We start from the raw sequence: 18,985 nt of genomic DNA, 5'->3' as shown, positions 1-18,985 counted from the left end.
CAGAGGTGGAACCTGGTCCCAGCCCAGGGGTAACAAGTAGCCCCGTCAACTGTTGTGTCAGTGGAAGCCAAGCAGGGAGCAGTACCAAGGTGGCCCTTCCTCCTCACATACAGGGACGTGTCAGCGGAGGCCTAGTGGGGAGCCCGAAATCCCACCTCTATCCATTAGTAAGAAGCACCCTGAAACCACTGCAAAGTGAGGAATGTGGATCTTTACCTGTTGCATGAATGTGGCAATAGTGCCTCCCCCTACTGCTAAAACCCAAGGCTTAAATAAGCTCTGAGGTCATAACATAATACCTAAGATGTCTTAGATAGAATAACAAATCTTGCATCACACCAAGAACCAGAAAAATCTCAAATGAAAAAAGGCAATCAACAAACACTAAGATGACACAGATGCTGGACATCATCATTAAAACAAAGCAAAACAGGCTTCAATAAGCAATTACAAATATCCTTGAAATAAATGACCAAAATAGAAAGTCTCAGGAAAAATATTTTAGGGATTTCTTTCCCATGGTTTCCTTTTTTATCACGCGTAGAAAAGAAAACCGACTAAAGTCAGTTTCCTCTTACAAAATTCAAGACTAAGTTGGTAAGAAATGCAATTTCTCTACTAAGGTAAATACAGGTTTTGAAACTTTTGTAAAAGAAAGATGGTACAGTAAATTCAAACTATTTAAAGCAAGAATTAGTACTAGCTCTTTCAACCCAAAACACTTGTTTTCAGCTTAAAAGAATAGGATACGCAAATAAAATGAACACAGACTGCTTTAAATATAGTGGTTCTTAAAGTCTGATCTGAGGATCAGCAGCATAAACGTCATCTGGGCACTTATTGGAAATGTAAATAATCAAGCCCCAACCCAGACGTCCTACATCAGAAACTCTGGGGGTGAGGTTCTACGGCTGGCGTAACACCTCTCCAGGTGATTTTGATGCATGCTAAGGTAAGAACTGTTGTCTTAAAACTCTAACAAGCAGTGTGGCAATAGGAATGCCACAATAGTGGTGAACATTTCTTTAGCACTTTTCATGTGCCTAGCACCACTCTAAGCGCTCTACAGACTACTACAGCGTAACCCCTTCTTAGAAGCATTAATTATTCTCAACTTACAGATGAGAAAATTCTGGCACAGAGAATATTTTAGTTGGCTCGGGCTGCCATAACAAAATATCATACATTGGGTGACTTAAACCACAGAAAGTTATTTTCTCAGGTTGGAGACTAGAAGTCCAAAATTAAGCTGACAATATGGTCAGTTTCTGGCAAGAAACCCTTCCTAGCTTGCAGACGGCTACCTTCTCACTGTGCTTTTACACAGCTAACAGTAACAGTACTCTGATGTCTCTTCTTAAGGCACTAATCATGAGGCCCCACCCTCCTGACCTCATCTGAAACTCATTTGAACCTAATTAACTCCCATAGATCTCATCTCCAAATACTAGCACATTGTGGGTTAGAACTTGAACATACGAATTTGCGGGGGGAGGGGGGGATGAGGTGGGGAGACATAATTCAGTCCATAGCAGAGAGATTAAGAAACTTACCTGAGGTTACACAACTAATAAATGGTGAGGCCAGGAATGAAACCCTGAAAATAACGATATATTGCCTTTCGAAAGTATATGAGATTTGAAAAACAACAACAATAAAAACTTTAATAATCCCTACCCTTCAAAAGTTAACCTTGCTAAACTTGATGTATATTTTCCAAACTATTTATCACCCAATTACTGATGTGTACTTGAGGTGTGAGTTTGGTTGTCACTATACTGTTTGCTTTTATATTTTTATTATAAATGTTCTATTGGGGGGCGCCTGGGTGGCTCAGTAGGTTGAACGTCCTACTTGTGATTTCCGCTCAGGTCATGATCTCATGTTTGTGAGACTGACCCCTGCATCAGGCTCGGTGCTGGGTGTAGAGCCTGCTTAAGATTCTCTCTCTTCCTCTCAATAAATGAATGAATGAATGAATGAATGTTCTACTGGGATACTGAGGTGGGATATTGAAATCTGTATTACTCCTCTTAACTACTGCAACACTGCATGGATGTACAAGAATTTAATTCAGTATTAAATTCTTGGTTGATCCATGTAGTTTTCATTTTTTATGTTTTGCTAATCAGTAATCCTATAATTTTTTCCTTCTTTTTAGATGAAACAAAATATATCTATTAAAAATATTACACAGTATATGTTAACTAACTTGTATTTAAATAAAATAAAATAAGAAAATTTTTAAATGAAGATGAGGGACACCTGAGTGGCTCAGACAATTAAGCATCTGCCTTCGGCTCAGGTCATGATCCTGGAGTCTCGGAATCCAGCCTCGTGTCCGGCTCCCTGCTCAGCAGGGAGTCTGCTTCTCCCTCTCCCTCTGCTCACCACCCCCCCACTGGTGCTCTCTCGCTCATTCTCTCTCTCAAGTAAATAAAATCTTTAAAAACAAAAATAAATAAAATAAAAATACTGTAGTCATATATTATACACTTCCATGTCAATAGTTAAATACATCTATATTGGCATGGCATGTCCTGACTATGCTTGGTACAACCTGGTATGCTCTTTGTAGAAATGAGGACACAGATGTATCAACCACATTCAACTAATGTAGTTAAAATTAGTGAGCTACTCAGGATGTCACAGATTTAGTCCAACTCTAACTTAGGTCAGAGAAGTGAAATACCCAGTGAACTTGGGCAAATGAGATACTAAAAATACTTTCTTAAAAGGTAGTTAGGTAATATCCTTCACTGCATGTCATTGGTGGTTCATCGAAAAATGGCACTCAAGCTTTGGAATGGGAGGAACTATGGATGGGATTTGGCAAATGGGTTTGTATTTCACAGCCTAGAGTCCTCTCTCTCCACCTGTCAATGAAATGCCCAATGGGGGAGTGGGATGAGGGAGATGCAAAGAAATGGCCAATGTTTCTGTGGGGAAAAGAACACAACAGATATTCCTCATTGCCAAATGGCTAATCACTTTGAGAAACTTTGTATGGTCTCAACAAAATTTTCATTTTTTAGTTTTGCTGATACCAACAATCCTGTAACTTTTTAAATTCATACAACAAATATTTATTGAAGGCTCTAGACAGTTTTCTAGGTACTAAGGTTCCATGGCAAACACAAGGACTGCTCTCAGGGAGCTTACCCACCATTTCTTATAGAGAAAAGTAAGGAAATAAATAATATAATTTCAGATAGTGGTAAGTATTAAGTAAATAAAATTGGATTAAAAATGATAGAGTGTATCAGCAGTGAGGTAGAAGGAAGAGTTGGAAATTCATGGAGTAAGCAAAGACCTCTATGAGGAGGTAATATTTTATATAAAATTCAGAAAATGAAAAGAATCCAGCCATGTGAAGTTCAGGAAGAGGAAAGAAAATTCAAAGGCCTAGAAGCAGGAAAAAATTTAGAAGAAGCTCTAAGTACCGAAGAACGGGCTCAGGGATGGTAGAAGATGATGTTAAGGAGGTGGAAGAGCTCAGATCCTTTGGAGATTTGGAGGTCATGGAGAAAAATCTAGATTTATATTCTAAGTACAATGAAATGCCAGCAAAATATAGATACACTATATAAACATTATATGTGATCATAAAGAAACACTAGGTCTTGGCAATATCATGCTGAATGAAAAAAGCAAGTCCCCCCAGAGGATTATATACAGCATAATACCCTTTTCATTAAATCCAAAAAATAAGCAAAGTAAAAATGTATTGTTTAGACATACATATACCTCAATTAAAAGTAGTTTTAAGAGGCTAGTTTTCAAAACAATGTGAATGCACTTAATGCCATGGAACTGGACACTTAAAAATGGTTAAAATGGTAAACTTTATATTACGTATATTTTACCACAATTTTTTAAGCCTCTGCCTTTGGCTCAGGTCATGATCCCAGGGTCCTCGGATCGAGCCCCAAGTCGGGCTCCCTGCTCAGCAGGGAGCCTGCTTCTCCCCCACTCTCTTTCCCTCCCCTTGCTCATGATCTCTCAAATAAATAAAATTTTAAAAAATACAAAAGCTTAAGCACTTATCTATCAGTCATACTACACATCTATAGTCAAATCCAAATTATGCCCATATTCTTTATATATGAGCATATACACAGCATAGTAGCTAGAAGAAAACCATCAGCCTCCCTTTAGAAAGCTGACCTTGCATTTGCAAATGAATTAGGAATAAAAGCATAACTTCCAAAAAATCAGATTTTCTTTTAAAATATTTCCTTTTGAAATATATAATGCAATCCCTGACAGAAGACTAGCTGATTTTACTGAGAAGATGTGTTCCTAGAAAACTGAATGAAAGGTTTGGCAGGGGGTGGGGTGGGGGGGAAGGGAGGAAGGAAGGAGTCATCTTTCTTTCCTACTGTCTTTCTTCATTCGTTTAATAAATACTTACTGCCTGCTGTGAGCAAAGCACTATTCTAAGTACTTGTAGCGAGAGCAATGCACAAGAAAGACAAAGTCCCTACCTTCCTGGAATTTATACTCTGTAGAAAATAAACAAAGATATATGAAGTATAAAGTCAATGATAAGCACATACGAGGACAAAGCAAAGTAAAGGGATAAAAAATGGTGGAGGCTGCACTTGAAATGAAGCGCTCAGAGATACCCTGTCTGAAGAAGCAGGATTTGAGGGGCTATCTGGATGAAACGAAGAAGCTGGCCTGGTGATGGAGCACCGCCAGCAGAGGGAACTGCAAAGGGCCCGACGTGGAAATGCACTCTGCACGTCTGAGAACAGCCAAGGCACTGTGCTGTGTGGCTGGGACAGAGTAAGTGACAGAGAACACTAAGAAAGGAGGTCGGAGCAGGAGCTTTCTGTTGCCTCTGTTTTTTAAAAATAAAAACAATACAAATTTATTTGTGAATATTTTTCAAGTTCTATTCTGAAAATAAATGCCACCAGGAGAACATTCCCAAGACATAGTTCAGATTAATGCATACAAAGAGTCACGCGCAAATCATCCTGTAACAGTTGTCTCAAAAAGCACTTTGGGTTTCGAATAGTGGCTACTGATTCTTGATTGAGCTTTTTCAATGTTTTTGTTTCTTTCAAGTCACATAGGTCATCATCACAGCTGCTAATGTTTCTTGTATTGCATGTTTTTTTTTTAAAGATTTTATTTATTCATTTGAGACACAGAGATACAGAGAGAGAGAGACCATGAGCAGGGGCAGAGGCAGAGGGAGAGGGAGAAGCAGACTCTGAGCCAGGAGCCAGGAGCCTGATATGGGGCTTGATCCCAGGACCCTGGAATCATGACCTGAGCCGAAGGCAGACGCTTAACCATCTGAGCCACCCAGGTGCCCCTCTTGTATTGCATGTTTATAGATACTTTATTTTCACGTACATGATCATCAATTACAAAAATATTCTAAAAAATTAGTTTGTTTGTACTCCTTCCTCCAGACTTTTAGTGAAATGTTGTCTACTAAAAACAAAACAAAACAAAAAAACTCACTTATTTAAAGCTTCTCATGTTACAATATGAAAATTCTCCAAATTTGCCTTTTAAGTTTATATTTCACATATTACTTTGGTTTAAAAATCAATATACTTAGATTAAAAGCTTTAAGTATTCTACAGAGTAGAATTCTAATTCTAAGAGAAAACAGTATTCTTATCTACATACTTCTAGACAGAATAGCAAGGTCTCGTTTGAGAAAAATACCTTTGTAATAAAAAATTCATTTCATTCAATCTGGAGAGTTTCACCAGGAGAGATACTGACCTCAGGAGACAGTACAGAATAAGCCTGTGGTGGTTTTTCCAGTGAGACTGGTAGGCAAAACTGCCCAGTCTTTAATCGTCCATTCTGAAGCATTGGTATCCACTTTTAATTAAAAAGAAAACAATATTAAGTTTAATATGTTTGTTACAAAAGTAATTATTTGGCAAATCTGTTTTAAGAACTTGGTATGAGCCAAATTTGTCTCACATCACCAAACACCAAGGGGATTTGATTAAGTAATAATAATAGGTTTCATGATTCCTCTAAAGAAAAGCTTCCCTGACAATATTTTATTAAGGAGGATCCCCAAAACATTATTATTACTAACTAACCATGCAATATTTAAATCTATAGATGGTCCTTATTATCCCAGAAAAGGCTGGAGTAGAAGAAAAAGGCCACCAAGTGGATCCATTTTAAATGGGGGTAATAGTGTAAATGTATATAGGGAAAGGTTTGATTAAACGTCAATGCTGACAACAAAACTAAAAAGCATGAACATAAATTTATTTTGTTACGTTTAGCAAAATTCATTTCATAAATTGCAAGAGACAAAAAAAAGTCAAATGTTGATTTTTCTCTGTTGGATAGCAGCATGATTTTTCTGACAAAGTTGTGATAGCACATCATGACACCATATCCTTCACCTTAGGTTTACCTTTGCAATTCAATCATAATGGTTTTCAAAAAATACTCGAGTTTTAATTGCTTTTAATTAAAGCCAAAAGAGTTTTAATAGCCAAGCGTCTCTTTTAATCATTTTACATTGAAACCATTCTCTTCTGAAGAACCATTAAAATTAATATATTTATACTGTATTGTTGGGTAAACACATAATAATCAGGACCAACACCTAAGTGTTCACACATGTTAGGTAATTAATTACATTAGTTAATTACAGTAATGAGTATTTTCTTATTATGATGACTTTTCTTAACCCTTATGGGGAATCAGATAAGGAATACTCAAGTAATAATGAACACCAACTTCATCTCAGATACTGTAATTACAGTATTTTTAAGATCGAACAGCTAAATATTAAACAAAAAATACTTACTGTATATCCAACAGGAGTTTCAAGAGGAGTATTTTGTTTTTGTTGACAACTAACATGATAAAAAGTAAAAAGCAAATGATGATGGTCAGTTAAAGTAGCAGGGAGTTTAACCTTGATTTCTTCATGAAAATCAGGAGACCTTCATACAAAAAAAACAAAACAAAACAGATCAATAGTCAGTAATTTGTTCAAAATAAGTAATTATTGCATTGGTATATTTGAGTAATTTTTAAATTAATTTCAGGATTCACACTTAATTTTTCTTCTAGTACAAAATATTTTTCTCTATTCCCAAACTTTAAGTAACTAACTCCTATTTCCAGTTGAGGGAGCTGCCTCTGTTTCTGAAATTTCTCATCCCATTTTTATTAATGGGCTGGGTAATCCTACTATTTTAAAATTCATTAATAATCACCACCTTGATGCCGAGATCTTCATTAGATTGGAAATTATATAAAAGAGCAGACTACGCAAGGCTTTCTATATTCTGATACACATTATATACAAAAAATAATAGGAGTTTTTTATAAGTAGATATTTTAAAACCATACCATAAAAAAATATTTTTCTATTATAGGAGTGCAGCTTCATGTTAAAGATTAATATGTATTATCTTTTTGTAAAAAAGAAAAAAACCAAGTATCTCTAGACAACTTAGTATCAAGTTGGGCTCTCTATGGAAATATTTTATATCAATTATTCCATTGCTAAAGAAATAGATGTTAACAAAACATAAACTAATGTATTGACAGCTCAGAAAAGAGAAGAAAAAAACAAAAAGAAAAGAAAAAAAATCAGGGAACACCTACAAATTGCATTTGTCCCAGTTTAGAAGTGCTCCCAGACACTATAAGAATATAACCAATATCATGTTTGATCAAACCAATGGCATTTTCACCTCAGTATTCACTGAGAGTGGTCCCTAGGAGCATTTTTATAGAAAAGTATTGCTGCTATTTATGATGTAGACTTAAAATGGATAGAACCTTAGCATCCCAACCTTCCATATTCAGTTAGTATCTCTTAGAATTATATTCAATTAAAATGCATCCAAACCATATGGCTCCAACTAATTAAAAGTGAATTCTGTTCCACAAATTAGAAAAAACTCTGATGCTATTAAGTCTAATATCCTTACATTTCAAATAAGCCTCAACAACACTAACAACTGTAGATTTGATTACAGAAATATTAGGTAGATGAGGCTTTTAATACCTACAAGAAAGATAATTAATGCTAGCCATTTGAGAATTTGATGATTTTGGTGAATAAAAGATGCTATGCATCTTATTATTGACCATACTAATCACTACTGAATTATGAGAAAGTTGAATTTACTAACAATGTTAGACAGTGTTGTCATTTTAATTCTACTAATGCTGACAGCAACAAAAATAAAGATATATCTACAAATCGACATACTTTAAGAAATTACTACCTTCTTTATCAGTATCTTTCCTGGTACTGAATGTTTTAGTTCATTTCTTTTCTGAAATCATACTATGTGAAGGCTTTTATGGAAAATTAAGCATCTACTAGTTATTCATCAACAAGTACTTTTAATTGTTCACCTTTATGCTAAGTATTGTGTTATTTTTGTGGTGGTTTTATAGATAAACATGAAAAAATAATTACCCTCAAAAATATATAATTTAGTAGAAATACAAATAAGACACACATATATCAATAGCAATGCTATAAAGCAGGGGTTGGCAAACTATGGCCCATAGGCCAAATCTAGTCCACTGCCTGGTTTTGTATAGCCTACAAAATAAGAATGATTTTTAGAAGTCCTTAAAAAAAATAAAAAGAATAACATTTCACTTGAAATATTACATGAAATTCAAATTTCAGTGTCCACAAATAAAATTTTATTGGAAGACAGCCATGCCCATTCATTTGCAACTTTACTTATTGTCTATGGCTGTTTTTGCACTATAACAGCAGGGCTGAGTAATTGCAACAGAGACCATATGGCCCACAAGCCCTAAAAGAAACCTACTGGGCCCTTTGCAGAAAAAGTTGGCCGACCCCTGGAATAGAGCATATAAGGTTAAGTGCTTCAAGAAGAGAGTTGAACAGATTATTTCAAGTTTCGGATCAGGGAATTGTGTTTAGGAAGACTATATGATACGGGCCTTAAAGAATGAATAGGAGTTCAATCAGTAGAGGGAATTGGTATTATAATAGAAAAAGAGATCCAAGAAAGGCCCAGAAACAGAAGAGCACAGGATATGTTTGATAATCAGGCAAAAAGAAAATTATCAAGATGTAAAAGATGACTGGATATTAGAGAAAAGAAGAAGGACAGCAAGGATGTTTTAGATTTTGAATCAAAGGAACAGGAAAAATTGTGGTACCATTAATAAAAATAAAGAGTCAGACAGAGATAGGGTCCAGAAGACAATCAGGGATAAACACATGGATATTGAGAAGGCAGCAGGGCACCTTGAACATGCCCAATAGGCCACTAAAAAATGTATGTCTGCACCTCACAAAGAAGGTTATGACTGAAAATAAGAGTTGGGAACAATCCACATAAAGATAAAAGTAGTAGCATTTTCGCTGACTGTAACTCTGAGAAATACATATAAGATTATTTACAGAGAGTAAAGTATAGAAAAAGAAGGTTATGGGTGAAACCTTACTGTTTTGTATGGAATATCTATACTCAAAAAAAAAAAAAAAAAGGAAAGAAAGAAAGAAAAATTAGAGCAATTATTACAGACAAAAAACTGTCCACAAAGATGGGAGGAAACAAAGAGGGTCATTAAGTAAGGGTGAGAAAGAATAAAGTTTTAAGGAGGGCAAGGAAAAACCATGCTACACAACAACACGGAAGAGAGACCTTTGTTTTGTTTTTTAAGCACAAGAAACTTAAGCTTTTTGACAGTAAGAGATGGAGCCAGTGAAGCAGGGACTGATGGGACAAGAGAAGGCTTAAGTGACGGAGTGAAAGAGCAAGGATGAGACTGGAGGAAAGCAGAGAGGAAAGACTCACACTGAGCCAGGTGTGCGCCCCGACTGCCCTTGAACCAGAAGGAAAGGCAGACCCGTGCAGAGATCATCAGAGGTAAAGAGTAGACAAATGGATGGTTCTCAAGTTGGATGGTCTCAATCCACTTAATAAAGTAGGAACGCTAAGAGTAAGGCAAACAGAGAATAAGTAGGAGCTAGAGAAAGGAGGAGAAAGGCTTAAAATATGTCTTGCCAAATGACAGAGGATAAAAAAGCGATGGCAAGATTACCAAAGAGTGGTGGGGCCGAAAAGAAGATGAAATAAAGTAAAATGAATTTCTGCAGCCCAATCATATGGATAAAATGATGTCAATTTGTGATCATCTTGATTGGTAGAATTTTGTGATTTTTCTCCAACAGCATTCAATAATCAAAATAAAAAGAAAAGAGAGTAGAGATGAAAAGTTATCCAAAGTTAAAAATTTCCGAAAGAAGTAAATTGGAAGGGTCCTAAGTCAAAGGATTATTAGATTTTGAGAATACTACCAATTTAACTGACTAATGGCTGTAAGCTTAGTAAAGAGTTAAGTAAAACTACAAAGTGTCGAGGGGAAAATAACAGAGAAAGTCCACAGGACCAGAGGCCACAATGATAATCAATAACAGTATAATAAAAATGTAAGGGTCAGAGAATTTGATATGAAAGATGTTTTGTGTATAAAGTCTTATATTTGATGTCTATGAAAAATATGCATCTACAGGTTGAAAATTATAACTCTGATGTCAGCTGTCTTGAATTTGCACATTCAGTGCAGTAAAGCATTTGGTAAACACACTAACGTGAGTGCTAACAATGCCACTGAGAAGTGAGTAACTTTGAAAGAAATATTTGAATTCAGTACCTGTTATGATATACTACGGCTGTATAGGCTTCCTTTGAAAATTCTGAACAGCTAGATTTACCAAAGATTACCTGTAACAAATAACAGCATGTTGAAACTTCGTTGTAATAAATGCTGGATGTTCATATCTATGTAAGAATTTGTCTGATTTAATAACTATTGGAGAACAATGGGCAAAATCAGCCCAATGAAGAACAATGTGCCTACTGACGCTCATTAATAAATTCAATTGCTTAGCTGTAAATTTCTTTTCAACTATAGACCCATCTGACATTCAAACATTCGAAAAGTTTCTACCCATTATATTTTCTGTTTCTTAAAGAAGGTGAACAATTCATTTTAAAATCTGGATGTAGCATATCGTTTGGAATTTATGTAAGAAATATGGTCTTAGAATGGTAGTATATATTTACTATACAAATTGGTGGCTTCTCTACTAAAACAGTAATCATTCTGTAAGTCAAATATAAATTATTTATAAATGATATTTAAAAATCCTACTTTAGGTCAAGCTATGTATCTTTTGCTTCCAGTCCTTCTTATAAACTACTCTATAAAGAAGGAAGAACGCCATTCTTATATTCTTTCGGATGTGTTAAAAAAAAAATCCACCACAACAAAAAAAAGTACAATACTATTGGAGAAGGGTTAGAGGTAAAATAATTCAGTCTTGTATGTATATCTGCCTCTTGAGTTCTAATAGCAACATTATAGTTAATTAGGGCAGCTGATTAGATAAATGGCTTACAATTCCTATGTGAGACAGTTAGGCTTGCAATGTTATCTAGCCATAAGTTAAACTCTTACAAGTCTGGCCAGCCATCTCTACATATGCAGAAATAAGTACATGGACATGTCATCACACTTCCATCAACACAACTGGTAAAATAACTCAAACTTTGTATCTTACACAAAAGGATTAATTGGTACCATCCGTAAATAAAAAGAACATATTAACAGATATTTGTGTTTCTTTTTGTAACAGTTCAAGCAGGTCCTTTTATTTTAAAGGTGTGTAAAGGTGTAATAATTATGACTCTCACAGATAAGTCTAATTTCATCAATTTGCTAAGAATACATTACCATGTTTTTATAAAATGTTGTTCCAATAACAGAACTTGAAGTTTATGATTTTATCATATCAATATATGATCAAAAAATTATCTTAGGATCCATTTGAGTAGTCCTTATTTTTTAAAAAATTAAGCCAGGACAATGTGTCTATGTTTCTATACTTTCAACCAGCCACTAGGATAAACATAAAAGCATTATATTTTCATATGATTAATAACACACAAGCGAAAGGATTGCAGTACCTTTTTTCCTCCTGAGAAACTATCATTTTTCACAAAGTAACACATTTATTTTCAAAACATGAATGATAAAAAGTGGGAAGTGTTCCCTTTTTTGACCATTTGACAGGTATTTTTAACCATTCATCAACACAGACTGAGGATCATTTCTGTGCCAAGCACTATGACAAGCATCAGGTTACAATCATGACATGGTCCCTGCCCTCAAGGAGCTCACAATCTAGTAGACAAGATGAAGAAATAAACATATAATCTTAAGGTGATAAGGCCCATAAAAGAAATGAGAAGATGCTATGCATAGTAGCACCTAAAGAGGGAGTGGTCTAACTGCCATGTGGCTGGATGCAGCTGGAATTCTGCAGAGGAGGCCATATATATGCTAAGACAAGGAAGAGTTTGTTAGGCAAACAATAACAACAGATTATCTTATGTATACTGCATTTGTCATTAGCTCAAATCCATATGGCAATTCACATAACAAAGCACCCATTTTCACAATCCAGTATCTTTTCATCAACTGTGATAGTACATTCATTCCTTCAACAGAAATAAAAAACTAATAAAGCACATGAAATGCTAATTCCAAACCTCAAAAATAAATTCTACATTTACCAATAAATATTTATTCAGCATGTATTATATGCAAAGATCTGAGGCAGCTGCCATAGAAGATTACAAAGATGAATAATTTGTACTTGTTCCTGTCAAGATCTATAAATGCGGATGAAACGGGGACAATAGGAAAAGAGAAAATATACAGCTTTCCTAGTAAGTAGAAAATCAGAACTTGATTTAATGACTGACACAGAAGGCTAAAATAAAACTCTGTTAACAATGCACCTATTCTTAAGCTCATTTTCATTCCACTAGGGTTCTCAGAAGTTGAACATCTACAGTGACAGTTGTGCTCCTACTCCATATGTTACTAAGTTTAGTTGGGCCTAAAATCTACTTTCATGGAACTTACATTATATTTCACAGAATGTGCATTAATGTTCCCCAAATCCTAAATGACAATCTGGGCAATCAAGAATCTCCCCAGTCTGGCCTCAATCTAGCATTTCGGACTTATCTTACATTGCTCTGGCTCACTGGCAACCCACCGCTGTAACACTGTTGAAGGACATTCTCCAACTTGAGAGAGCTGCTTTCTTTCCTCCACTGTCTAAGACCCAATGCCATTTACATTTTAAACACCTTTGGTTTTAGTTCAGATATACCTCCCCCAGGTGATACCTGTTTATTACCTCGGCAAGACACTCTCTCCTACTAGTGTACATCTATGCCTTTGAATCCCTATAGCAATCTTCTAACACTTAGCAAATACCTTGGTTCTCAGTATTGGCTGCAAAATGTAATTCCTTGGGAAGATTTAAAAATACTGATACATGATTAGTTCCCACCCCCAGACACTATCATTTAATTGGAGTAAGATTCAGTCTGAGCACTGGTATTTTTAAAAGCTCCCTAGGTAAGTGTAATGTGCACTATTATCAGGATTTCTTAACAAACATGGGAAAAATCATACATATTAGAATCGTGTGGGGAACATTTCCAACCTATACCACAACCTCATACACTACGCATCAACTTACACCTCCCTTACCTGGCTTTTCATTCTAAAGGAGAAGAATCAGAATCACAGATGACAAGAATAGAAAAAAATATATATATCTGTGCTTCGTTAGAGTACCCTAGGTGATTTTGTTCTGATCCTCTTTTGTAAGTCACTATTTCAGAATTTTATGTGTTTATCTCATATCCTCTAGGTTACAAGTCTTATTCATCTTTGTATCTCTGGGAGTGACTAGCATATACCAACCCCTCAATAATTAAGACTTCAAGATGGAAGTATTGAATCACTATATTGTACACTTGAAACTGATATTACACTGTGTATTAACTAACTGGAATTTAAATAAAAGCTTTTAAAAAAGAATTCAAGTAAACTTGTACTATCTGTACAGGAAGTAATGCAGTTAGAAACTTGGTTTACAAGATAATATTAATTTCCAGTTTAGAGCTGCCAACTAAGTAAAAAAGAAAGTTTATTTGAACCATATATGAAGAACAGGAAAAGTAAAGAACATTTCTTACCGGCATGGCATTGCTTGGATCCTCCCCATACATGAACTGTACTTTAACTGTTATATTTCTTGCAGAACCTTGACGATTGGCAAAATTGAGACTCTGAGGGTATATGTAGAGAAGATTTCTGTGAAGGCAATAGTATACATGATAGTGAATATATATCTAAAAACAGTATGTGTTACTGCATGCCACAAAAGATAAGGACGGAACAAGTACTGAATTATTAATATTTGCTAGCCACTATACTATTTTCACACCCAATGTTTTGATTCTTAGAGCAATCATTCAAAGACAGCAATCAAATATACTCCAATTTTGCAGATGAACTGAAGCCCAGAAAACTTAAGTGAGGTTCACATACAACTAGGTAAGCAGCAAAGATGAAGTCAGAATATACATCAGTCAGACCTAAAAACACAAGTTCTTTCGTCTACAAGAGGATTCTGGGAAATAAATGAGTATGGACTAAAACATTATTAAGAAGTTAATAGTGGGGGCGCCTGGGTGGCTCAGTTGGTTAAGCGTCTGCCTTTGGTTCAGGTCAGGATCCCAGGGTCCTGGGAGCGACCCCCACATAGGGCTCCTTGCTCAGTGGGGAGCCTGCTTCTCCCTCTGCCTGCCTCTCTCTCTCTCTCTCTCTCTCTCCCTCTCTCTGACAAATAAATAAAAATGTTTAAAAAAAAAAAACAAAAAACAGAAGTTAATAGCGGGGACGCCTGGGTAGCTCATTCGGTTAAGTGGCCAACTCTTAATTTTTGGCTCAGGTCATGATGTCAGGGTCATGGGATAAAGCCCTGCCTCTGCACTCAGCAAGGAGTCCACTTGAGATTCTCTCTTTCTCTCTCTCCCTCTGCCCCCCCCCCCCGCCACATGTGCTCTCTCTCTCTAAAATAAATAAATCTTTTTTTAAAAAAAAAAAGTTAATAATGTATTATGTTAGTTCCTCCAAGCAGATATAAAGTTGACATTTATAGATGAAACTTTTATATAAATATGATCAAGGATTTGAGAGGTATAACATTCCATAATGTTTGTTTAAAAACACATATAGCAATATGCTAGGTGTAACAGTATTTGGTAGTTGCTATAAGATAATCACATATTAGACTGCATTTATTTCATGTTCAGTTCATGATCTTGCATCTTACACAACTTTAACAGTCACTGCTGCCACCACAGAGAAGATAATTCAAGAAAAGACACCAAATGAGAGGGCTAAATAAAGAAAAAAAAGATACAGAATGAGAGTTACTTACTGAAGACTAGTGCTGAGAGCTGATGAACAAGACTTCAAGTATAATAAAGCCCTGCTAAACAACTGCTGAAGCAATGAAAACGGAGGTCAAAATTTTCTGGAACATGGCAGGGCAATATAGAAATTCTACATGAACACAATCTTTGATCTAAGAAACCTGCCTCTAGTCTAAGGAGATAACTACACACATCTACAAATGGATGTGTTAAAAAAATTCACTACAACATTTTTTGTAAAATAGAGAATAATTACAAATAATTGTGAAGAAATATAATGTTCATCAGCACAGTTCTAGGTAATTAAATTAATATATATTAATAAGAAGAAATACTATGGAGTCTGCAAAATGACAATGTGCAGCAATGTTTATTGATGCAGAAAGAGATACTCGCATGTTGGATGAAGAAAAAAGCAGGTTCCACAGCAGGATGTATAGTGGCATATGCTACTTATGGACAATTGTGAAGAAATAATAGCTGAAAATTTCCCTAACCTTGGGAAGAGAACAGTCATCCAGATCCAGAAAGCCCAGAGAGTTCCAAAAAAGGTAAAGACAAAAAGACTTGCACCAAGCCACATTATAATTAAAATGTTAACAGTTAAAAAGAAGGAGAGAATCCTAAAAGCAGGAAGAGAAAAACAACTTGTTACACACAAGGGAACCCCAATAAGACTATCAGCAGACTGTTCAGAAAGTTTGCAGGCCAGAAGACAGTGGCAAGATACATTCAAAGTACTGAAAGAAAAAACTTTCATCCAAGGACCCTCTACCCAAAAAAGTTATCATTCAGAAGTAAAGTAGGGGCGCCTGGGTGGCTCAGTCGTTAAGCGTCTGCCTTCAGCTCGGGTCATGATCCCAGGGTCCTGGGATCGAGCCCCGCATCGGGCTCCCTGCTCAGCCAGGAGCCCGCTTCTCCCTCTCCCGCTCCCCCTGCTGGTGTTTCCTCTCTAACCGTCTCTTTCTCTCTGTGTCAAATAAATAAGTAAAATCTTTAAAAAAGAAGTAGAGACAGAGTTTTCCAGACAAGCAAAAGCTAAAGGAGCTTATCATCACTAAACTGGCCTAACAAGAACTATCAAAGGGAGTTCTTTAAGCTGAAAAGAAAAGGCGCTAATTTGTAACAAGAAAATGTGAACGAATAAATCTTACTGGAAAAGTAAATATATACTAAAAGTAGCAGATTAATCAGTTATAAAGCTAGTATGAAGGTTAAAAGACAAAAGTAGTAAAAATAACTATAATACTTAGTTAAGGAATACACAAGACAAAAAGATGTAAAATATGACATCAAAAACATAAAACATGGGAGAGGGGAGTAAAAATGAAGAACCTTAAAACTGGATCAAACTTAAGTTGTTATTGACTTAAAATACATTGTTCTAGGGTGCCTGGGTGGCTCAGTCGGTTAAGCGGCTTCCTTCGGCTTGGGTCATGATCTCAGGGTCCTGGGATCGAGCCCCACATTGGGCTCCCTGCTCTGTGGGGAGCCTGCTTCTTCCTCTCCCACTCCCCTGCTTGTGTTCCCTCTCTCGCTGTCTCTCTCTGTCAAATAAATAAATAAAATCTTAAAAAAAAAAATACATTGTTCTAGATACATGTTGTTATGTGCAAGCCTCAAGGTAACCACAAAGCAAAAACCTATAGTGGATACACAAAAAATAAAGAAACCTAAGCATACTATTAAAGTCATCAAACAACAAAGGAAAGGAGTAAGAAAAGAAAGGAACAGAGACAAAATACAAAACAAATGGAAAACAATTAACAAAAAGGCAGTAAGTAAATACTTATCAATACTTACTTTAAATGTAAATGGACTAAATTCTCCAGTCAAAACATACAATGGCTGAATGGGTTAAAAAAAAAACAAGACATATCTACATGCTGCCTACAAGAGACTCACTTCGAATATAAGGAAACACACAGGCTGAAAGTGAAGAAATGGAAAAAGATATTCCATGCAAATGAAACCAAAAAAAAGCTGGGGTAGTTATAGCAGACAAAACAGACTATAATATAAAGACTATAATAAGAGACAAAGGAGGTCATTACATAATGACGGATGGGTCAATCCAACAAGAGGAAAGTTGGGGGGGGTGGCAGAGAAAGAAGAAAGGGAGGAGAGAAAGAAAGGGATAAAAGGTTATTCCTGGTTAACCATGAAGGCTCTAGTTCTTTTTTATACTTTTCTATTTTGTTTGAATTTTTTTACAGTGAGAACACATGACCTTTAAAATTAGATAAAACAGGGGCGCCTGGGTGGCTCAGTCGTTAAGCTTCTGCCTTCGGCTCAGGTCATGATCCCAGGGTCCTGGGATCGAGCCCCGCATCGGGCTCCCTGCTCGGCAGGAAGCCTCCTTCTCCCTCTCCCTCCCCCTCTGCTTGTGTTCCCTCTGTCTCTCTCTCTGTCAAATAAATAAAAATTAAAAAAAAATAAAATTAGATAGAACAATAAAGTAATTTCTATGGGAGAGGACAGGTGTGTGTAACAATAAGTGTACAATCTAAAAGTCACTGAAAGAGTCAGTTGTAGTCCAAATAGTCAAAAGTGAAAAAGGCAAATATGGAAATGCTATGACTTGTCAGTTTCCTAATCAAAAGAACCAAGGAGCAAAGATGACTATGACTGACTAACCACTGAAGTCATCAAATAAAATTTGCACAAGAAATATTTATTGACTCTGCACCAAACATCAGGTACCATGTTACATGCAAGGGAAATAAAGGAAGATTAAGAGGCCATTTGTTGGTCTTGAGGAACATACAGTCTGAGACAGAAATGCCTATAAACAGAACACTTCACAATAATGTGTTGTGAGAGAGGTATGCAGAAGCTATGGGAGGAAGAGATATTTAGTTGACTGTGGGCAAGTCTTTTCATCTTCTACCTTTGCAATATATTTGTTGAAGAAATGGGACTGTTTTTGTGTAATTTTTCCAGAAGCTGGAATTTACTGATTGCATCCCTGTAGTGACATTTAACACATTCCTTTGTGTTTTCTATAAATTGAGAGGTGGATCTAGAGCTTTGGTCATGTTTAGGTTTGAGGGCTTTTCGGCAAGATCATTTCATAAATGGTACCGTGTCCTTCTACCAGGAAGAAAATGTCTGGTTGTTGTTCTTTGTGCAGTCAGGAGATGGTGATCAATGCCTAAACCCATTAGCTCCATTAAGGGTTGCCAAAAGGTAATATTCCATCAGTCCTCCTTTATTTAATAGCTGGAGTATCTCTATGAAGAGTACTTTTCCTCATCTACTATTTGCTTAGCCACTGAGCCATTATATCAGAGACAGGAATAAATGCTTTCTTTTCCATTATTTTCCAGTTTTCAAAATAAGCAGTTGGTGCATTATAATCTTCTAAGAGAAATTAGTTCTTTTTTCTTAGCATCACCTATAAACTCATGGACCAAATGTATTAATTGGTTTCAATACACTGCAGCTATTATCTTTATTGATGTTCAAATTGTCCCATCTTTGGCAAATGAAAAGGCCAATTCAAACTGGCTCCTGAATCCCTGGGATTCAGTCATAATACTCTTTGGTGACTTCTTGCTATCTGCTATATGGCAGGATGTTCCAAGCTCTTCTTATACACTTTCTCCCAGGACCCAGAATCAGCCATTTCTCCAAGGAGCTTTGGTTCTCTGAATGAGAAA

General features: G+C 36.0%; 1 protein-coding gene across 19 annotated transcripts in view; it reads right to left on the bottom strand.

Moving 5' to 3' along the window:
* Window positions 1–18,985, bottom strand: part of DOCK7 (dedicator of cytokinesis 7) — a 215,382-nt gene that overhangs the window by 89,676 nt on the left and 106,721 nt on the right. For 18 of the 19 annotated variants that reach the window (XR_004302160.1, XM_032427391.1, XM_032427399.1 and 15 more), the window contains 4 exons: window positions 14,079–14,196; window positions 10,669–10,739; window positions 6,809–6,947; window positions 5,752–5,853 (listed from right to left, as the gene is read on the bottom strand). Coding sequence is in view for 18 of the 19 variants with exons in the window: in XM_032427391.1 (XP_032283282.1) it covers window positions 5,752–5,853; window positions 6,809–6,947; window positions 10,669–10,739; window positions 14,079–14,196 (430 nt within the window). In the remaining variant the exon portion in view is untranslated. Of the gene's footprint in view, window positions 1–5,751; window positions 5,854–6,808; window positions 6,948–10,668; window positions 10,740–14,078; window positions 14,197–18,985 lie in introns of those variants that run through there. The other variant, XM_032427491.1, reaches the window with a different exon arrangement.

Source organism: Phoca vitulina, unplaced genomic scaffold (genome assembly GCF_004348235.1).
Source record: "Phoca vitulina isolate PV1807 unplaced genomic scaffold, GSC_HSeal_1.0 scaffold2, whole genome shotgun sequence".
Lineage (NCBI taxonomy): Eukaryota > Metazoa > Chordata > Mammalia > Carnivora > Phocidae > Phoca > Phoca vitulina.
Note: the sequence above shows the minus strand (reverse complement) of the source record. Positions and strands in the feature narration are given on the sequence as shown.